The 23,419-nt window shown below is 42.0% G+C and overlaps 1 protein-coding gene across 1 annotated transcript; it reads right to left on the bottom strand.

The window, feature by feature from the left end:
• Positions 1-86: 86 nt before the first annotated feature.
• Positions 87-23,286, bottom strand: LOC125300617 (cilia- and flagella-associated protein 57-like). Its single transcript, XM_048252670.1, has 23 exons — positions 23,241-23,286; positions 22,882-23,073; positions 22,103-22,416; positions 20,405-20,682; positions 19,555-19,717; positions 19,026-19,178; positions 18,511-18,650; positions 18,130-18,295; positions 17,903-18,016; positions 15,697-15,909; positions 14,744-14,917; positions 14,015-14,176; positions 13,181-13,336; positions 12,821-12,914; positions 12,222-12,412; positions 10,518-10,691; positions 8,961-9,119; positions 6,601-6,744; positions 5,884-6,000; positions 1,735-1,869; positions 1,348-1,491; positions 868-1,003; positions 87-360 (listed from the first exon to the last, which is right to left on the bottom strand). Exons 2-23 carry the CDS (start codon positions 23,036-23,038, stop codon positions 170-172), a joined length of 3,675 nt encoding a protein of 1,224 aa, XP_048108627.1. The 5' UTR covers positions 23,039-23,073; positions 23,241-23,286; the 3' UTR covers positions 87-169.
• Between the last annotated feature and the right edge of the window lie 133 nt (positions 23,287-23,419).

Genomic DNA, 23,419 nt, shown 5'->3' with positions numbered 1-23,419 from the left:
ACTAGCAGGCAAACCAATAGTTCCGACAATATCTTAATGTGACAGCTAAAAAGCACTAGGCTAAACACTAAATAAAACAAAGTTGATATTTTCACATGATATACTTTAATAATTTTGCATCTCTGTGGTCCCACAAAGCAATATGGATAGGCCTATGTGTAAACATGAACTACAAATGGGCGAGGGAAGGTAGCTTGGGGCTGGATGGTGGCCTGTGTGGGTGTTTTACTGACATGTCCCGAATCTCCTGTCTCAGCTGTCTGATTTCAACCTTTTGGAGCTGAATGACCATCTCTTTCTCATCATGGAGGTTCAGACGGTGAACTACATCATGTATGCTGGACCTGGGTGCTAGGTTATCTGGTGGGCAGGAAGGTAAACATTAAGGAGAGCATTCACAACAAGTCTAACCTCCGACCTATACACAGGTGTTGAGCATATTTTCCCAAACAGGGAAATTAATTATTTTACTTAAAAACTTTGATATTTTGGAAAGGAAATGACAAATGCCTTGCTTCAATTGTTAAGATATAAGTTGGTTTGATAACCATCCATTTGTAGGCTACAGATGTTGTTGTATGGATGATGCTGCTGCATTCTAAATGTCTCCCACAGCATTACAAAGAGCACTGCTAGTTTAGTGGAGAGTGGTACTACTCAGTGGAATGGGACATGTCTGACAAGAAACAGAAAATTACCTCACCATCCCCTGTTCAATCTTTGTACTGCGTCGCAAACTCAATAAACCCATCCAAACAACTGCTGAGGTGGTAATACGCAGGCCAAAAGCATTCTTTACCCTGCAACCTTTAGACAGACCCATCTTTAGACCCTCGACCGGACGCCGTTCGATCTCCATCCCCTCACCTTTGGCCTCGGCGGCTTGCTGTTTCTGGCCCTTGTTGTTCAGCCTCAGCTGAGTCTCGTAGTTGTGGACCTGCGACCGCAGCAGCCGCAGCTCTCCTCGCAGGTTGTTAATTTCTGTGATTAGGGTCACGTTCTCCTGCGTGTCCAACAAGCCACAGACAAAGCCCCCAGAGAAATCAATGGAGAACAGTCTGCTGCACATGTTGCAATACGCTACTGTGTGTTTTTCTGGCAACGCAAGGGGTTTTCGTTGCAGTGTTGTTGTTTCATTATTTCAAACATGGTAATGGAACACTGAACACAGTAACTGCTACAGTATTATTCATTTTAAATGAGATTGTATGTGTTACAATCTCATTTGACTATAAAGAAATTAGTAAGATTGTTCTGTGTAAAATGATCAGCAAGATATCATATGCTTTTGCACACGTCACATATTATCATATATTTCATTACTCAAACTCTTAAGGTGCAGAATACCTGCATGATTTTCACATTTTCTGTGCTGTGGCCCATGCTGGTTCTGGCTAGTTTCTGCTTCATTGAGGCCAGGCTTCTCTCTAGATGTTCCTGGTGTCGGGCATACTCCATCTGAATGGCATTGTCAAGCCCTGCTATGTCCATCTTCATGTGGAAACGCACATAGGAATACATCGATGTGCACACAGAAAGAGTGAGCGAACGAGAGAGAGAGAGAGAGAGAGAGAGAGATTTTACAAACAGCCATAATATGCCATTTATCTCTAGAACAACATCTGCTTTTACTGGTGTGATGTTCTGCTTTTTTCCCCCCGTTTTCAATTTTTCCATTTGCAATTCATTCTTTTTCTAACTCATTGTGACTTTGTGCCACCGGCTCTATCTCACCATATCAGATTTATGTATGTAGCGTTCGTGTAAGTCCTTGATGGCGAGCTTTAATCTCTGAGGCTCTTGGATGAAAGCCACACAGTTATGGAGGTCTGTCTTAAACCTCTTCATCAAAGCCTGGCCATCCAACACCTGCGGATAGAGAGAGAGAATTATGAGATTGGATGGGTGAAATAGAATGTGAAAGAGCGAAGAAAACGTGCAAAACACGAGTGTGGAACAAGAATTGAAGTTGAGGTTAAGCAGGTTCAGGAAGAAGCGACTGGGATGGAGTCGAAGAAAGGCACATTGAGAGAGATGGAGAGAGAGAGAGAGAAAGAGAGAAAAAGAGTGAAATTAAATTAAATAATCATGAGAGTAAGGAAATAAATAATTGATAATGTTTAATTGAATGTTCTATAATGTGGCTGCACTTGTTCTATGCATCATATTGAAGATATCTTTAACTGACTATATTGTGATGAACCACTGCATGGCTGCTGAGTGGAAGGACTTGCCTAAAAGGACTTTGGGTTTACTTACTGCACAGCTATGTAAATGACTACTGTTAGCCTAAACTGCCCTCTTTTATCTGATTTCTACAGGGTGTCTGTTCTACTGTTCTAATATGTATAAAATATGGCCTACATTTATTTTTATTCTTTATTGCAGTAGTAGTCTATGCTCAGAGCCTAAACTCGTCATTCAAAAAGAGAATATTCATTTTTAAAGGAACCATATGTAAGATTGTGGCCAAAACTGGTACTGCAATCACTTTCAAATTACTGTAGAGAGGTGTATCCCCTCCCCCTCCCCTTCCCCCTGACTCGAGGTTGCCAACCCGGATGCCGAAACACTACTGACTTCGTGATTAGTAGATAGGTGGAGGGTGGCGCATCAGGCCAAAACACAGAATGACATGACAAAACACAACATCAACATCAGTTGAGGGCTGCAACTTCACTTTTTAAATGACAATATCCTGGCCGGACTACTGTTGTCAGTGATATAAGTATTTGAAATGAACATGATTTCTTAATGTCTAGTGACATATTAGGGCCATTTTATGATTAATTGAAATACATTTCTTACATACGGTTCCTTTAAGTATTGAAGTATTTGGAGCCTGAAACGAAGGAATACTTCAGTTGGAAATTCAACTGCCATTTGAAGAAAGATTCATTTATTCGTTACTAAGCCCAACCAGTCTACCAGAAAATGTCAAACTTGCACCAAACTACATTTTGGAGATGATCAGATGTGGCTGCAAGAGTGAAAATCCTTGTAGCTCTAACAGATGCAGTTGCCAGGTTAATGGTGCCTTGCACAATATTCTCTGCATGTTTTAGGGTAGGATGAGCCAGAACTGGACAATTATCAGAACTAATACTAGGAAAAGTGTACATATTCAGAATTATTACAGGCAATATTATAAATTCATTATTTGACATAGAAAAGGGTTACATTTTCCCAATTTGAATGCATGAAGTATTGTCTGAATAACTATCACACTGCAAACTGTATTTTAGTACATTCTATTTGAGTTGATTATTTGCTTTTCCTATTTTTTTTTCTTCATGATTTCGGCACACAGGGCTTTAATGGTAGGACATTGCCCAAGGGATATCACTGGGCACCCTCCTAAATATTAAAGAGCCACCCCAAGTCAACAAGTCTAAGCAAAAATTAATAAATAAATAACCCACAAAACCAGGTCTGACCCCATGTCTCCCGGACTGGCATTATCTGAAATATAGAAATTCATTAATTCACTTAGTAAATGGTTAAATTGTCCAAATTTGAATGTACTGTCTGAAAAACTATCACACAGAACACTGTATTTTAGTACATTTTAATTGAGTTGATTTGCATTTAATATGAGTATGCCTACTCATCTTGAAATTAGAGGTATATCCTATTTCATGATTTTGGCACATTGGGCTTTTTCATATTTAAACATTAAATTACAGAAAACTTGTAATACAAATTTCCTGTGTAAAAGACTTTTCATCTAATATGTAAACACAATGAAAAAGTAATTTTGAACCCGGCTTCATCTAATGTTCAGATTTTTTCTTTTTAAACTTTATGCAAATCAGCACATATTTAATTAGATTGTGCCTAATTTGCACAACTTGTAATACATTTTTTTCCATATTAATGTAAGTAATCAACTGGGGAAGTTTCATAGTGATATCTGCTAGTTAATTTTTCACCCTATTCACCTGTAGTGTCTCACCTTGTATTCAATACATTGAACAAGAAAAGTTTTATATACAAAATTGCCCAAGGGATATCACTGGGCACCCTCCTAAATCTTAAAGAGATACCCCTAGTCTACAAGATTCTGCAAAAAAAAAAAAACTTTAACCGACAAAACCAGGTTTGACCCCATGGCTGCCGGACTAATGTGTGTGTATGTGTGCATGTGACAGTCCAGTGAAGGGAAACAGTTTATGACAAACTACTGTAGCAGTCACTTGACAGTCACATGGCGTGTCAAGTGTCCATTGTAACAAAGCCAGTTAACATACTGTGGTTAACTGCTGTCCTTCCAAACCAACCTGGCTCGCAGGTCATTTACCTCTACCAGTGTTACACTGTTGAATAAGTTAAGAAGAGAAAACAATTTGATCCTCTGTGTGATAATACCGCACTCTGGTATTATATTAAAATGGCACTGATGATATTGCACATTACTACTGACACTGGCTCTAATGGTACTGCACTTTACTGTTTTAAAATGTAGAAATACACTACCGGTCAATAGTTTGAGGTCACTTAGAAATTTTGATTCAGATTCAGATTTCTTTATTGTTGCATCTTAATTTATATTTATATAAAAAAAAGAACAAAATTCTTAGAATGTGTGCCTTCTACTCCATTATAGAAAGAATTCCAGCTGAGATCAGTTGCACTGTTTTTTTTTAATCAGGGCAGAAGTTTTCAGATCACATTATATGCTTACATAATTGCAAAAGGGTTCTCAACTGTTGTAGAAAGAAATGGCTGATCTTTAATGCAATATCTACATTGCCCATTATCAGCAACTATTCATCCAATGTTCCAAAGGCACATTCTGCTTACTAATCTGATAGATGAAAGGCTAACTGAGAAAACATTGGAGAACCCTTTTGCAATTACCGGTATGTAAGCACATAATGTAATCTGAAAACTGCTGCCTGAATGGAAATTTCGAAGTGACCTCAAACTTTTGACCGGTAGTGTACTTGGCATTGTTTTTGTGTGGGTTTATGGGAGGGTTTAGTGGTCCTGTTAAGTACAGTATAAGTATAAGTATATATACTCTCTTGATCTGGGTCTAAAGAATTTGGTCTCTGCATTTATCCCAATCCGTGAATTAGTGAAACACACTCAGCACACAGTGAACAGTGAGGTGAAGCACACACTAATCCCGGCGCAGTGAGCTGCCTGCATCAACAGCGGCGCTCGGGGAGCAGTGAGGGGTTAGGTGCCTTGCTCAAGGGCACTTCAGCCGTGCCTACTGGTCGGGGTTTGAACCGGAAACCCTCCGGTTACAGGTCCGAAGTGCTAAACAGTAGGCCACGGCTGCCCCGTGTTGTTGTCTGTTGTCTGTTTATCTGACAAGCTGTATGGTGCAAGATGAATTTCCGAAAGGATCAATAAATATCTATCATCTATACGCTGAAAGACAGTTTTACATGGGCATTAGGTGACATAAGTTGGGTTGACTGCTTAGTGAATCTGACCCATAATGTAAATGGAAGGGTCATGCCTAAGATATGACTAAGAGAGAGATCAGAGTCAAAACAAGACAATGAAGACAGTTCAGTGCTAAAATATAAAATGGAGAAATAAAAGTTTTATGGAAAATAAAACCATCAAGGCCTTCTATTCAGTATTAAAATCATCAAGGCCATCTATTCAGTATAATTGTAATTTATATTGACACAGTCAGTCACACACATAAACACAATCCATCTTTTATACGTCCCTGTACAGAGCACACACACTGTCAATGAACTTCGGACACACACACACAGTCACTAAACTTCGGACACACAACCACACACACACACACACACACACACACAAACACAAACACACACACACACACACACAGACACACACACACACACACACACCACACAAATACACACACAAACACACACACAGATAGCCCACCCTCTGAATCTCCTTGTGCAGCTCATTCTCAGTGGCGGCGAGCTTGACGCTGAGCTTGCTGATGTTCAGCTGCTGCTTGATGTCCTGTGTGTGGAAGGAGTCCAGCTCCTTCTCCATCTGCTGGGGATACCAAAGCACATCACAGCACAGCCTATTGATCCGCCTGGCCTTCCTCTCTGCTTCCTCCCCCATTAGTGCTGACCTAACCCCCAATCATCTGGCCTCCCAGCCTCATTTGTTTTCAAATTAAGGACCCTAATGTGGCGCAGAACACGTGGGAAGTAGATGCTTTCTATGAATCCCTCTGTTCCCAATCAGTGTGTGGCAGAGACGCCACTGAAACAAATCCCCCCAGATGGTGACGGGAAAGTTGGGAAATAACTGCAGCGATGTTGGCTCTAACAAAATTACTAAACTAATCTATGGCCTGTTGAGATGCTTTAAGGTGCAGATGAAGTAAATCCTGGACAGTCTAATTAGAATGCATTCCACATATTGTGAATGCAGTATCCCAGTGGCAACATTAAGTTTCTTTATGGGCTTGCAAAAACACTAAAAGTCTGACTTGCAATCGTTGCTTAATTCAGTTGTTGGATGAAGCACTATGCCGCATTTGTTTTGAACCATTGTTTAGCCTACAGGCCACTGAGGAGCCCTCCATCCAGAAGGTCACTGCTTAGTTTACCTGTTCTCTATTTTTGTTCCTGTGTGACTCACCTCCTGGATCTGATCCCGCATCTCTTTTATGTCGTCTTCACGCGGCTCAATCTGCTTCCTCAGCTCTTTGATCTTGTAGTCCAGCACAAACTTGAACTTTTCCAGCTCCTGGTTTTTCTTTTTTAGGTCATACATTCTCCTCTCCTGATAGATGGATAGATAGTCAGATAGGAATGGCAAGTCATTTTTAAGTGGAATTTCACACCGAATGAAAACCATTTCACAGATTAAAAAGATTACATGCTGTGTTTTTCGGACCAGTAGAAATTCAGAGGGTAATCCCCTCTATTCGTTGGGCTTTTTTAAATTAGTACCATTTAATTGGGTGGACTCTATTCTGTTCATTATAATATTTTCATGCCATTTATGACATGAAACCCTATTAACACACTCAAAAGTAGTTCAACAACACAAAGAAGCAATAACAGAGACTAAAGCCACATTCAACTTCTCTCTATGTCTCTATGTTGTGCTCCACCAACACACCCCCAAAGCGAAAGAAAACTCCGGAAAAAACACACACAAAGCAGGAGTACCATTAATATTCATTACGGCACAGATCTGTGTTTGAACTCGCTAGTCCCAAACATTTTGTATCATTTATCTCAAATCCAATTTAGGCTGCAGAAGCCATGCAGTGCAGGACCTAATCTGCCTCATAGACAGCATCTGTGACATTTAAAAGACTGAGCCGAGTTATCAATTAAACTTCCTCCATCTCACTGGGGGAGAGCAGGAAAACATGGAGGAGTCCATCACCTGTTATGGACCCAGGCTCCTAATGATAAAATATGCTCTTTCAAACGCGAGATGAAATGCCAAAACAGCCTCACCGATCCATGGCATTACAACAGCTGACTTTCCATTTTTCAGGGGGTGTGTGTAGCGATTATGCTTTTGATGTTGGAGACTTAAGTAAGAGAATGGATGTTAGAATTAGGTTGTTCTGAGCAAAAGTTTAGGAGGAGTGTGACGAAATTTGCCATGCCTCCAGTGTCACCCTGTCAGGTAATTTATTCCCAGTGTACCAGCTCAAGCAGCGACATTTGTTCTTAAGCCACCATGACCCCCTATGCCTCCAGTCACTTTTGGCTAAGAATACAATGGGGTGATGCAGAGATACTATTCCTGCATGATCCCTGTAAAGCACTTCAGGACCCTGGTTAAAGATCCTGTCAACAGGCTTTGCTTCCTGCTCTTTAAAGAAGCCCTATGCAACAATTTTAGCAAAAATAATTATGCAGGTTGAGAGTCGTTCTGATGGTTCTACAACACTTTTTGGGTCGTTTGGTGGGTGCTTCGTCTCCCCCTAGTGCTTCTCCGCGGAAAAAACGAATATGCAACTTTCTGGTCCCGGACCGAAGAAATCCGGATGTGACTCGGCGGAAGGCCTTGAAAATGTAGTCAGATTGTAGTTTCTAAGAAGACTGCAAAACTGACTTTTTGTTGCTTTGACTTGGCTTTGTTGCTGTTGAAATTGTAAGTAGCCTACCCTTGGGTGAACTTCGTTTTTGTAATGTGGTTTGATAGTCTCTTGAACAATGTGTTTGCTCGACCGTTTTATTGTGAGCCCTGTATGTGTTTAGCTTGGTTTCTTGATGGCTAGCTCAAGCTAGCTAGTGGGGTTTAGCGTAGCAGTCACTCGCTACCGGAGCTGCAGGGGGAGCTATGTCGTGAAATATGCAAGCCCAAATCAGGCGAAAACCCAGAAACAGCGAATGAATAACCAGACTTGCATAGGGCTTCTTTAAGCAAATTTGGTTTGTGAACATGTGAAATATATGTGTGTGTAGACTGTATGTGTATATATATGTGTATGTGTGTGAGTGTAGGTATATATGTGTATGAGGGTGTGTGTGTGTGTGTGTGTGTGTGTGTGTGTGTGTGTGTGTGTGTGTGTGTGTGTGTGTGATATGAAACATCTATCTGAACTGGTGCCCATATGCTGTTGGTCCCTGATTATTTCTCACTTACAGACTGGCCAACTTCCCTAGTCACCTTGACTGAGCTTTCTCAATGGCCTTGCACCCAGCCAGAGAAAAACTGCATTGAAATCACTTCAAGACTTGTGGGCAAACATTTTGTTTGGTAAACAAAGGTTCTGTAAATAATTCCCTATAGTCATCTTACTTCATACTTCCTATCATACTTATTTAAAAACTAAAGGGGAAATAGAAAATAAAATAAAAAATGATTGACTACACACACACACACACACACACACACACACACACACACACACACACACACACACACACACACATGGCATACATGCACACACTAACACACACAGTTGCCAAATAAACAAAGAAATGCAAACATTACAGACACACACACACAAATCAACACAACCCACACACCTTGTCCTGGATGGTTTCATCTCTCTCCAGGATCTCCTTCTTCAGGGTCTGCGTGTCTTTCTCCATGGACTTGATCACCGCCTGCAGCCTGTTCTGCTCCCCCTTCATCCGTTCGAATTGCATGTTCTTATCATCGATCTCTTTCTGGAGGCTGCTGAACTGCACCGCACAACACACATGCGCGCACACACACACACACACACACGCAGAACATCGATGGGTCACTAACACTGACTAACACTCAAATACGGATAGGGAAGAAGAGGCCTCCGTCAAAGAGATAACAGACCGAGTTTAGTTGATCATGCAAAATACACACACATACACACAGAGAGACAAACATTAAAAAAAACATCAGGGGGTTATAAACAATCCTGGCTTTAAGCTTAATTTGTACAATACTAGGCATTGGTTACAGCCTGCTATCACGGATGCATTTCCCATGTGTGTCTGTGTGTGTGTATGGATGTATTCCCCTTGATAATATGCTGTCCATGAACAAATAAGTTACAATTAAAAAATGGCAAGTTTTATTATTTGTGAAGCCCATTAAACACTGGCAAGCTTGTGTGTCTTCCCTGGCTGTTACAGTAAACCAATAGCCTGCACGGCTTACTTGACAGTGCTTGTGCTTATTCAACAAATATTTGCCCGCTGAAAACACACGGCAGCCTGTGCGATCCAAGTCAACATCATCCTTTACTATTACGGGGCGATTTGTTCCACATTACTGACTGTGGCTGATGGCGCGCTGCGCACAAATGTGGACAGATGGAAACGCGTGCGCACAGCGAGTGGGCCGTATGGCACCGTTATTGGTCTTAATTATAACCTACCTCGGTGGCGGAGGGAGGAGGGGAAGGGGATGGAGGTGGAGGAGAGGGAAGGTGGGGGAGGGAGTAAGGGAGTGGTGTCGGCTGAGTGACAGCTGGTTGGTTAAATTGGTGTTGGTGTAAGTGGCCCGCACCGGAACAGAGATTTATTCTAAGCAAGCACAGGAGCACAGGCACTGATAGGGGGCCGCAGTGAGAGGGGCCAAACACAACAATGTCACATGTGACCAAATGCTGACTATACAATTCTAGGAGGAGTCAAGAATGAAACAAGTTCTGAATCTCATAATATTAAAATCCTATGATGCATTGCTTTTTCATGGCATAGACCTATAGTACAAAAATTATAGCTTGTCTACAGTGAGGCTTGTCTACTAGGATCTGTATATTGATAACTCAAATTACAGGCGATGAACACAAATATAAGTTTAACATTATGTGAAGCATTTGATGTATGATATGTGGTTAGTGATAGTTGAAGCACTTTCCCTTTCGATGAACTGTAAAATTCCCCCGAGTGTCTGTGGCTTTGTGTGTGGAGGACTCGTGGTACTTCCCAATATGGAGTTGTGTTGGACTTTGCTTAAAGCTGTCGGAAAGTCCCCCTAGGCATGTGCATGGCATGCATGTTTAACTCAATAAAGCCAGTGGAACAGTAATAAGTGAGATTGTAAGTAATTGTCAGTGTAGCTAATAGGGCTTCATCATCTTTTTCTCCCTATACCTTTTTCTTAATGATGCCCGTGTCTCCCTTCATCTTGAGGTTGGTCTCCCTCTCCTCGGTGAGCAAGCGCTCGTAGCGGAGACGTAAGTCCTGGATCTCATGGTCGCTGTCCTCCTCCATCTGCCTCTTGGACTCCTCAAACTCCCGGAGCTGCATGCGCGCCTCCTCCTGGCACTGCAGGGGGTAGATGGGGGGCAGGCAGAGGTGTCAGAGAAACACAGCGGGACTGTGTGTGTCTGTCTGTCTGTCTGTCTGTCTGTCTGTCTGTCTGTGTGTGTGTGTAAGTAAATCAGACTTTAATGCTAAGTAAACATGTCTATAAAAAACATTTTGAAACCGTAGGAGGGATTTGTCAAGGAGTTCTCAAGACAGTATATGAAAACCGTGAGGTGGGTCAGTCCATCCCATCCATTTAAACAGGTGAATTAAACAATTAAACACCCCTCCTCTCACTCTTCTTCCATGCTACCACCCCCCCCCCCCCACATACACACACACCACACACTCTTCTCAGTGCCTGTCAGTACGCGGAGCCACACTATCATCGGTGTGACCTAATACGACTCACTTAACATTCCTTTTGGAGGAAAATAATATGGTGATTATGCCGGGCCCCCGGCTCGGCCATTCTCCCGCTGCTCCGTGCCAGCTGAGGATTGATGGCACTTGACGCGGCGTTTCCTTTAAGATTCCGTGGATGGCCCCGGCGGAACGCACCCCTCACACCCGTTCATTTGTCTTCTCAATTCCAATCAGTGTCACAGTGGGAGGTGTGTGTCTGTGAGAGTGTGTGTGTGTGTGTGTGTGTGTGTGAACGGAATACATACACACACGGGACATAGGCCCACGCAAAAATATGTGCAAATGCAATAAGCGCACAGACATTATGCACATATAAGAATACACACACAAATACTCATATTCAGCTTAACAGTCAGAGACAAGCCACCAGTCATGAATGCACAATCAAAGAAATTCAGGCTGCTTGACACAAATATGAACAAACACCTCAAACACCTACTTATCTAAAACATACTGAGATATCTCAAATCAAAATGCAATTTATGCATAGAACAGTGCAGTGAAGTAGGGACTCACAGCATAAGGAAAATCTCTATCAATCTATTCAAAGGGACATGCACAAGAAGTCTATAATCATGACAGATGGAACGTGCATGTTTCATGTTAATAAAATGAACAACCCTTATAAAACCGTAAACTGATCTCTGTCATCAGCATCATTCAGCTCTGAATAATGTAAAGGATATACACAAATGATGATATGGAGAGTTTAATGTAGCGGGGATAAACAGTGTAGTAGTACTATAAAACGACTCATATCACCTCACTCAGACATCGGCATATCAGCTGAGGGGGCTAATATTCCTCATCGACAATGCTATTCTGAAACAACGTGCCAAGGGCTTAAGTCTCGACTGGGGTAATTTCACACTGTTCCACCATGACAACCATCAGGTCTGAGAATTGATTTTCCAGACTTGTTTTTGCTACACCCCGGCATCCCGCCAGCAGATCTCGCTTTGCCTTCTGCTTCCATAATTGCTTAAAAGCGGATGCATCCTGACAGTTGCCATAAAGTTCTGGCGACAAAAACGTTTCCGGAGAGGACACTGCATGACTTCACAGTACTCTACTCCACTCCACACTTCTCCACCCACCTACCTTACCCCCACCTCCACCCACCTGCTCCAGCAGCAGCTCCTTCTCCTTCATGGTGCCCTCGTAGTAGAGCGTGAGGCCCTGCAGCGCCGCCTCCTTCTCCTGCACCATGGTCTGCAGCTGGAGCTTGTAGTTGGCCTGCATGATCTGCGACTTCCCCTGCAACTCCTTGTACTTCTCATATTCCAGAAGGAGCTTCTTGCTGCTGGTGGACTCTGAGGAGACCATCGAGGGTGGGGTGGGGTGGGGGCACAAGAGGTGCTTAAGGAGGAGAGGATGACCAGTATGGGTGGGGCTCCGTCTCAGACAGTCCATGCAGACGGTGAGCAGGATGGAGCTCGGGCCCAGTGGTGCAATATTACAGGTGTAATCACACTGTTCCCCTTACAATCACATCTGTCTGATAGTGCCACGGGCTAATTACTGCACTTTTGAGGAATTAATCAGATATCATTAATGTGACATTAATCATTTACAGTGCTCTGGCAACAGAAGTGTGTGTGTGTGTGTGTGTGTGTGTGTGCATGTGTGTGTGGTGGTAATGGCTGTGTGGAAGACAGACAGAAATAGTGAGAAAAAAGAAAGACTGAATGAATGATAAGAGAAGAGGAGAGAAGACTCACCTAAATCCTGCACCTCTTTACTGTGCTTTTTCTGAGAATCAGTCATCACTTCCTGATGTTTGGCTTCCAGCTGCCCCTTCTCTGTTTTCAGGATCTACACAACAATCAGCTATCAAAATCCTAAAGAACTCACTGCAGTACTCAAAGACTTTACTCTTTCATATCATCATAAACATCCAATTAACATGTATGACATCAGAATATGTCTGATGGGGTGTTTGTGCACATTTCTGTCGTGTGTTGTCTTTCATTAATGCTTGATGGTCCTTGAAGTCAATGGACAGTAGGGGTCAAAAAGACCATACATCTTCATCAATACATGGCAGTGTATCTGCTTTGATTTTAATCAGGAAGTGTCACCTGGATTTTGGTGTTCAGGGACTCCATCTGGTGATTGAACGTCTCCGTCAGGTCTTTCATCTTGTCATTGTAGTTCATGTCTTTCAGACGGAGCTGGTAGTCATTCTCCATCTTCAGCTCCTCCATCCGCGTCCTCAGCTCCAGCATGATCTGGTTCTGGAATGACATTTCAGACCAATAGGCGTGATGATGATGAATGACGATGAATGGCTCTTGTTAATGCACAGTGTCATTTTTTTTTTTGTTCACCACATACTTCAAGCTAACACAACTCTTGTCAGTAAACAGACACTAATTTCAATTCCATACAAAAGAACTCCAACACTCTTGAATTGAAAGTCATGAAATTTGGACTCATGTTGCATTGTCCAAGAAAAAAAAACTAATGTGAATAAAGTGGCTTTCAGATAGCCAGCGAAACCTCTGGGGGACTAGCTATTGTCATTATCTGTCAGTCAGCGTGTGCATCATTCCCATTGGTAATTGCTTAGAGTTAGAGTTATTTTAACTCGGTACCTGCCCACTTTGCATCATTTGCTGTCATATCACTTGTTGTCGCCTCGACATTGCCCAAACAGATTTACGTTACATGGACGCTTGTGGTTTACTCGTTCCTACTCGCTGTATATCTGAACGGGTCTTAAAAAGACAGCAAGTACAAACACTGTAGGATCTGGTGCAAAATAGCTTACAAGGACCTATACCTGTTAGACAGCTACTGCACTGTCTGAATCTCTAAACAGACCCAATAAGAGCACAGCTACAATAACACCGCGCTTCTCTGAGCTGTAATTCTGTCTGACTTCTGTCTTTGAGTGATGATGCAGTCCTTACCTTCTCCTCCAGGTCAGTCTTGGTGATGAGGATCTCCTCGGCGTAGCAGAGCTCCTTATCTCTCTTCAGGCCCCGGCCCTCCTTATCAATCAGCTTCCAGGTGATCAGACAGCCGTCCTTGGACACGCTCAACAGGTACTGGTCATCAAACGTTATCACCATCTGTGCAGACCACCATGGATAGAAATAGGTTTAACAGTTATATACTTTTTTAAATTACATTGTAACAGCAGAATTTGTGTGATGCTATAAGGAACAACTTGTGACTTGCTAAGGCTTCCCTTGAAGAAACTTCCATGCAGCCTGACTGCAAGCAATGTACTGTTTTTTAGCTTTACCCGTGGATGCGATACATTTCTAATTTTCAGTAATGTGGGATGGCCACACTTTTGGAACTATCATAAATACTCTTACCATGATCAAAAAACCGGAAGCCATAATCAGATATGTATGTAGAAAATATAATGTCTTTAAAATCAGGTGTAATTACTATTGTTCTATATTTGTAACAAGTGCTTATCTTAAGCACAATTCCATAAACAGATGTAGTTTAATGAAACATATTGGGCCAGTTTCCCAGACATGGATTAAGCCTGATCTAAAATGAGAATAAAAGACAACTTCAATGATCCCCTTCAGTGAGCTTCTAGTTTAGGACTAGGCTTAATCCATGTCCGGGACACTGGCCCATTGCGTTCCCTCCATACCATTGTTTTTTTAGTGACAAACCTTGGTGACAGCGGAAGCATGTGCCTGGTACTCGATCCACTCCCTCTGGAGAGACAGCGGGTATCTGATGACTCGGACCGTCCCAATGGACGTGCCGGTGAAGAGAGTTCGGCCGGAACGGGACATGACAACGCTGGTGTATGTCACGTCCTCGGAGCTCACCTCCCGCAAGATCTGTCAGGACACACACACGGCACAGCAATGCTAAGATGTGATGTGTGTGGCCCTTGTTCACACACCCCATCTGCCAGCCACTGCACAGGGCTTTTGAACACTCTGGACCATATGCAGGCAGAATACTGATGGCAGTGTTACAAAGTACCACAGTATCATAACAGCTCAAACACCTGGAGGGCGCTTGCCTCATAAAAATCTATCTGCTAAAGTATCCACTAAATCTATAGTATGTACCAAAAATAATATCTTCAGTCATATTATGTGAAGAGCCTCTCCAAACTTTATATATATCTAACAAAGGTCTTTGCCACAAAGTTTCATAGATGTCTAATATTTTATATTCCACGAATGCCCAGACAGAGACAATTCGGAGGGTTCCGTCAAGCTCTGTCAGGCAAACTTATTGAAAACACGTCCTGGGAGACCGAGAGCAGCGTTACTTTTTAAGAACTGTCAGATTGACAAGACCCAGCACTGATAGCTCCACGAACATTTTTATGGGCTGTCTGACTTGAGTGAGGATGATAGATATATGCGTGCCTGAGCACACACTGATTTATGAGGTAACTTGCCTCATATTTTGATATATCACTCTGATATATTTATTTAACTTGACCTTGGTACACATCGGAAAATGATAGAAAACAGAAATATTTTGTTTGTGACTTTTTGACCATGCCATGACAGCAGTCTCTTGCAATTATTTTACATTTCACACAAACCAAAGAATGAGGTGCAAGAGAGTAATTAGGCTACCTATGACAGGTGTATCTCACCTGGCAGTCCTGGATTTCTTTGAGGGTGTAGTCGGTGCCCACGACGAATATGGACTTGTTGTCGGGTGACAGGCTGATCCCTGTGTAGCTGCAGGACTTGAGGACGCTCTCGGACTCACGCTTGCCTGTCAGCGTGTTCCACTCGTACACAGCTCCGTCCATGCCACAGGACACCAGACGGCTGTCGTCGCCACTCCAGATGATGGAGAGCACCTGCGGACATGGATAGGAGGGGCAGTGGAGGTCATGAGACCCTCATCACCTGTGTCATTTTAGTGGACTCACTGGTATTGCGGTTTCTATTTATATAATCAGTGCCAATAAATTCATAGAAATCACACAATTATCTTGGCATATCTTGTGCATCAAGTTCTGAGAGTTCAACAGAAGATACTCGATTAGACATATTTTTTTATCTTCAAATACATAACATATAGTAATCTAAACATGCTTTATTCTCACTATTGTAAGGGCAGATCGAGGAGAGGAGGTAATTCTTTTGTAGCACAGTCAGTCTTTTAATATACTGTACCTCTTCTCTATCCATCTCTTGTTCTACTTTATTATGATTGTCTGTTTCTTTTCAGTTTCAAGGAACACCTTTGGGGTATTTTGTATTATCTGACCAATCACAAAGACATTCTTCTCTCTCTTTTTACCATTCGGTGCTTCTGAGAGCATAAAAATGTCAAAAGCTGCGATGTAGTTAAAACTAAGTGTGCATTCATTATGGGGTTGTGTCAGCCATGGGGGGAAAATCAAGTTTTACAGAGCAAATCAATCAAGCAATTTAGTTAGCTTGTGAGACTAATCCAAAAGCACATTCTTCTTTGGGCTTCAGAGACCAAATCAATTGTATTGTCAATGTTTTTTCTATTTCCCAACAAGGGTGTCTAAAGCCAGGAAAGCTTAGGACAGATATTTCTTTGCAAGCACTTTACAAACATTAATCCCCCCAGCCACCAAACAAACTTAAATAGTCTTTTTTTTTTGCTTTAAACCAGGGTTTTTCACTCCGCATAAACAAGTGTGTTGTTGACACAGCTGTCAGGTTTCATCTTTAGCTGTTTTCATCTCCAATCAGTCCATGCTTCTTTGAGGTCTGAAAACTGTTGATTGAGTTCAATCAAGTGTGCTCCCGATGGGATGGAAACCTGAGGCTAGCCAGCCAGACAGCCCTGTCTGAAACCTACTCAGAGCTTACACAAACAATAGTGGGAGCATTTCTGTTTTTTCCCACTACTTATGATATGACAAATCCACATCAGTCCACATCCACTAAAGTATGTATCCATTCACTAGTGATGTCCTGATACCAAAATGATGACTTCGATATGATACCATACCTAAGCATCTTAATACCAATACTGAAACGATACCACGGCAAAACATTAAACATCACTAATAAACGCCATACGCAAACTAAGATCACTGTATGTTGCCCCCCATCTCTTTCTGCTACTCTACAAAAGCATCATCCAACCACTTCTACTCTATTGCTCCCCCTGTTTCTTCACCATACTAAATGTCACCAGCAAGAACAAACTCATTAAAATCTCACACTTAGCATCCAAGATAATACAGCTCCCCACCCCCAGCCTCACTGATGCAAATGACGCAGCCACCACACGCTTTGCACGCACCATAGCAAGCAGCCCTGACCATCCCCTGAACCGTTTCTTCACCCTACTCCCATCTGGCCGCAGATACAGAGCCCTGGACTGGAAAAAAGCGCACTTTAAGAAAAGTTTTGTACCCTCAGCAATCACTGCACTTCACAAACTCCTGTGACAATCATCCATCCCCCCTATTCTTTTGTGTTTTGTGTTGTCTGTACTGTCCACCTTTTTGCTTATTTGGTGTTGAGGAGGGAGGGAAACTTGGGAGAGGGGGTATGGGGTATGGGGTGTGTTATATGTTATATGTTATGGGGTGTGTTATGTTATATGTTATATGTTATATGTATGAGGCTGTAGATATCCTGCATGGAATATAATAAGAATAATATGTGTGACAAAGAATATCCTTATAGGACAATAAAGACTCTATACTATAATAAAAGCAACAGAATAGGCCTAGATGACAGAACTTAACAAAATGTGGTTTGAATTAAAACCGCATTAAAAAAAACATTCTATCTGTTGCAACAACTTTCTAGTCTCAGTGCATTGTGAAGCACAACAATCTACCACACTGCGTGTCTAACCTTGGCATTATGCCCCTTCAGGTTGAGGATGTTCTCAAAGGTGGTAGTGGAGAAAATGTGTATGATGTTGCCACTAACAGCAGCAAATATGTGTCCACCATTACTAAAGGCACACTGCAGAGAGAAGGGGAAAAAAATGTGTAAGAGACAAAAAACTAATTTTATAGAGAAATGACATGGGACACTTCTACCCATTTGTACCACTAACTGGATGTAACATTGCTAACTTCTCTGCAGCCTCGCACGGTGAACTCCTTGAAGAGCCTGATATCGTCAATGAGCAAGTTCATCAGGCATAGCTTACTGGAGAAACCCACCAACACGTAGAGGCCGGAGGGGTGAAGAGCAATACAGAAGGCTTCCTCCTGGAACTCCTTGTAAAGCTCAAGGATGCTAAGGGTGAGTATAACAAAATTGAACATGAAAACACTCTACAGTTTGGAAACTAAAATGGCTTAAATCTAATTACAGTCCATTATGTGTATTTTCATAATAACATTTTTGACAAGGTTTTCCCTAAATACAGATGGGATGCAATGAAAATTAAATAATACGAATAACCAGTACAGATGTCTCTGCCAAACGACAATGAGTGACAATCTCCGTACTTTGTCTCAAAGTTCCATATGCGCACCGACTGGTCCAGTGAGCAGGTGGCGATGATGGGCTTGCGTATGCAGACAGACAGGCCGGTGATGCTTCCGGAGTGGAAGGAGTGGGACAGGTGCTCAAAGTGGGCCAGCTCACCCTGTCAAGGTGACATACCCAGCATGCACTAACATATTCTGAAGCATCATTGATTTATTAGTTAAAATACTCTCGGCTCTAACTAAAAACTAATTCTGCATACACAGATGTGCATTTCTGATGTGGCTGTGTGAACTGTAAAAATGTGAGTCGGGGAAACAAAACTTCACAAATAGTTTGTTCTGTGTGTTCACAAACACAAGAAAAAAGTAAGCAAGTAGTGGCCTATAGTACACAAACATAACTGGATTAGAAACTTCAAAACAAAGGGCACTGTAGAAGATGGGTCGAAATGCTAGAGCATCATTAAGAAGTGGATCTTAAGCCGAAGGGATGTATGATGGCTGAAAGGGATCAAACAGAGTCCTGCACTGACCTTGCTCATCTCCGCAGTGGACAGGGTAAAGCTGTAGAGCTGGTTGAAGTCTGTGCTGGTCACCACAGTCTCCTCTGTTGGGGTGATGACCAAAGACATGATCTGCTGCTGCTCAGCACGGCCTGGGTCGCTCCTGCAGGGGTCCTGGGGAATCTGAGTGAGGAATACACACACACACACATGGTGCATGTACACACACACACACACACACACATGGTGGTGTTACACACATACAAGATAAACAAACACAGAAAATGACACACTGACACCATGCATGTACACACACACACACACACACACACACACACACACACACACACACACACACACACACACTACTGAACAGGAACAGACATGTGCATACGAAACATACATGCATGACATAAGAAAACATACCAGCAAAGGGTGCCATAAACTTCTGCACAATCACACTGATGCAGCAACACACAAAAATAAAACTAGCAAGCCTACATACAAAGCCACACAAACAGGAATGCGCCAAACTATCCAACCAACAAACAAGTGTTACCCGGATTTCTCTGGTTTTCCTGTAGTGGTCCTTTTCTTCAGTTTTCTCATACAGCAGGACTTTCCCGGGACCAGCAGCGCAGGCAAACCCTTTGGAATATGCTGTGATGACTGTAACACGTGGCATCTCCGTCTGGATCTCCTTCTTTTTCAGACTGGCAGACCTACATCAAGAACAATGGTAAAACACACTAGTCTTACCATTATTTATATGACTTTATCTTGATAGATTCCGTAGTAAAAAAGAAAAAAAGAGCTGTCATCATAAAGAAAGCTAATTAAAAGAAAAGATGGTATTAAGGCGGTTGACCTCAGAGGTCCAGGACAAGAGAATCACTCCAGACTCCCAAGGGAGGTTGACCTTGGAGAACACAGCTAATAGAAAACCAAAATGACTGAGATCATCCTTGTAATGTATACATTTATTTAAAGTGTAGCCAATTGGACAACCACCCCAGGAGACATTTAACAGCTACAGTATTGTCTAATTACTGGAAATTTCCCCACAATAGTTCCCTCCAATGGCGAAGAATCTCTTTCTTTCTTTCTTTCTTTTTTTCTTTCTGTTGCTCACATTTGGTATATAGCCCTCCACTACAGTATGTATCATGGCATGTGTTGGGATGCCCAGTAAGATGTAGCCAATGAAGGCATTGAAGGCATTTTATGTTAATAATCCAAACTTGATTACCTCAAAGAGGCTTAGTAAATTTGACTCTACACCAGATGAGATGCATCTTTTACAGGTGATGTCTGCTTGGACTGCCAGAGATGATGTAGGCCTAGTGCAAATGCCAGAGATGGGAGGGGTGTAACAGTAGAAATACGTAGCACATCATTGGGAGGCATACCTGCTACAGCCGGACTTGTTGTCTGCTGGGCCCTGGGAGGCTTTGGAGACCACACTCATGTCCCAGTGCAGGTCGCCCGACTCAAACACCATCAACCTGCCTTTCTCTGTTCCTGCGATAATGCGCTCCTCTGAGACCCAGGCATGGCACAGAATATTCTGGGTGTCCAGTTTCTGAAAGGCGGTCTGTTTAAGGATGCCCTCCATGAAGCGGAAGACCTTCAGGACTCCATAGCCAGTTACACAGATCTGTGTGTTGTCATAAGGGCTGAAGCTGACCTGAAGGAAAACGTTGCTTGCTGAAAGTTTATGTCTTTAGTGTATCAAATCAATATGATGTTTAAACAACTCACTACAACTAATTTGAAGTGTTTCCCTAGTAGCCTACATTCATAAAATCATTGCAGTTCAATAATACCTCACTTTTCACAGCCTGGAATAAACCTGCCAATATAAATAACTTCTTCTCATGTAAACACAGGGGTGGTGTGTTTGAATAAACTAAACAAGTGGGAAGGAAACATTTAATTTGGTCACCACTGTAGCCTAGCCTAGGCCTACTCCAAGTGTACAGGAATATACTTTTTTTCACAGCAGTCATTTTGACATGAAAGAGTAGGGCAAGCATGGAGTTACTAAATACCTGAAGTCTATGTTCCATTTAAGTGTAGCAGAATCAAAACATTTAATTAATGTCATTAGTAGCACCAGAGGCTGGCATATATTTAATGTAAAAATTGCTACTGTGAAAAACGTCAAGAGGATTAGGCTAAAATCAGCCATTTTGCCATTCATCAATACACAGGTTTCCCACACCTTAGTTAAGATCAAATTCAAGGACCTTTCAAGGACTTTCCAGGCCCAATATCCTCAAATTCAAGGACCTAATGTGTCGATAAATTTCAAGCGTGGGCATGGTTAAATCATGTTACCTCAACAGACCAAGGATTTCTCATCGCAGTTTTCTTTTATTTTTGGTCATATGACAGATGGTAGGCTTATTCTATTGTTCATGTTTGTATTTTGCATAAAACTGAGCTGAAATAAACTTTTCCTAAACAAGTTAAACTCGTTACCATGAACCTGTTGGTTTATTCATCAATATGTTAAATTAAATATTTGGGCAACAAACACTACACGCGGCAAACACGCAGAAATCACGCTAGCTGTGTAGTTCAACGTAAATCAGGCATACGCATACTGTAGGATATCAAAAGAAGTGGTGGCGAAATAATGGAAACATGTTAATAAGCGGACGGAATTGTATGGATTTTTTTCCTCAAAAAGAAATGCAAGGACCTCCATTTATTTATGTCTATTTTCAAAAACTTTCAAGGGCCTTGATTTTTTTTTTTTTTTTTTTTTTTTCAGATTCACAAACTTTCAAGGATTTCAAGGACCCGTGGGAACCCTGATACATTTTAAATCTGTGCAGAATAGGCTTACGCATTGAGCGGGAAAGACTGAGGCGCCATTATTGTGCAACATGCGCACCAAGACGACAGGTAGGCCTAGGCCTAACTGTTGGAACTAGATAGATATATAACTATCATGTAGTGGTATGTAGCCTCATACATAATAGCAGGTCGCGCTAAGAAACGTTTCTGGAGAAGAAGATGAGTGCAAATTCCATGCCTGGCCAAGCCTTCTGCAATCTCTTGAACTTGAAGCTCAAGCTACTCTCTCTCAAACAGCCTACCTGAGAGATGGGATTAGGAACGATAGTAGTCTTGACTGTGGTTATGACCTTTTGCCTCTCCCACATCCAGTACAAGAGCATCCAGTCCGGGCCACCTGACTGTGCGATGAAGTATTTAGAGTCCGGGGAGAAGCACATGGACACAAACTCAAAGACAGCCAGGTCGCCGCCCGTAAGCACTTTTCTCTTGCGGCACTGTTCATGCTGCAGGTCGTAGACCGTGATCATCGCCCTCTCCCCGCGCTCTGACACGGCCAAGTAGCGCTTGTTTGGGCTGATAGCCAGTGCATACATGCCTTGGCTTTTCTCCAGACCTGCAAAGGGAGACATGGTACGGCATTTATGTGGCACTAGAAAAGGTTTGCCCCTTTGATTTATTCTAGGTAGTTTAATTATTACCTGTTGTTTCAGTGAGTCTTAACAGTAGGTCTAAGCCTCCGTCTGGTACAGTATGTGTAATGCAGGCTAGGTCTATTCAGAGTTGGTTAAAATAAATAGTCTATCTTAACTTTTTCAGACTAAATTAACTAAATTTCCAATTCCAGTGATTTGTGTTCAATATTTAATAGGCCACAGGCCTACTGAAGAGCACATGAGGTTTGCATTAGGTACTTTAGTTAGACTACTACATAATATATTAGCATGCCATTATGTGTTTGTTAAACTGTTTCTAACTGTTTAAAGACATTTTCAATGAGAATAGAAAGAGGGGAATATATGACCCTGGTAAATGATTAACAAAACTGAAATTCACACATTTTAAACCTAATGTAGGCTACCTGGTATGAATCTCTGACATTTTTGGTCAATGTTGTAGCGCACACAGTTGTTTCCAGAGGGGAAGATGACCGTTTGCTCATCAACGCAGCACACGTTGTTGGCCACTCCAGTTCTCAGCCCAAAGACGTGGTGACACTGGGCCACCAAGGCAGCCATTGCTAAATTGTGTCACGTCAAAGCTAGTGACTTCACTGCCAAGTGGAGAAAACCAATTTAAAATGACTTGTGATCATTAGTCAGCCACTGAGGCTTCTTAAGTCTGATTAATATCTCCAAGACTGTATTGATTATTTTGTAAGACATTATTTTCTTTCTGATGGTTTACTTATAGTTTTGGAGGACCAACATAGAAACTCACCTTATGTAAGTGAATGAAAATGCTGGAACAAGAATGTTCACAGAAGTTCTATTAGAATGGATCAGCATTGTTGGTTTTGTTGCCATGGAATACACATCATTATATTCATCACAATGAAAATGACAGTATGCAATGACATAAAGGAAAATCTGACTATGTAGGAGTAGGCATAAAACTCA

This window comes from Alosa alosa, chromosome 9, assembly GCF_017589495.1.
Source record: "Alosa alosa isolate M-15738 ecotype Scorff River chromosome 9, AALO_Geno_1.1, whole genome shotgun sequence".
Classification (NCBI taxonomy): Eukaryota; Metazoa; Chordata; class Actinopteri; order Clupeiformes; family Clupeidae; genus Alosa; species Alosa alosa.
Note: the sequence above shows the minus strand (reverse complement) of the source record. Positions and strands in the feature narration are given on the sequence as shown.

Coding starts and splice junctions, on each gene's coding strand:
- LOC125300617 (XM_048252670.1), bottom strand. CDS start 23,038: ATGGCTGCCTTGGTGGCCCAGTGTCACCACGTCTTTGGGCTGAGAACT. Junction 18,017..18,129: donor CCGTGCGAGGCTGCAGAGAA/GTTAGCAATGTT, acceptor TTCTCTCTGCAG/TGTGCCTTTAGTAATGGTGG. Junction 10,692..12,221: donor AGGAGCTGCTGCTGGAGCAG/GTGGGTGGAGGT, acceptor TACCCCCTGCAG/TGCCAGGAGGAGGCGCGCAT.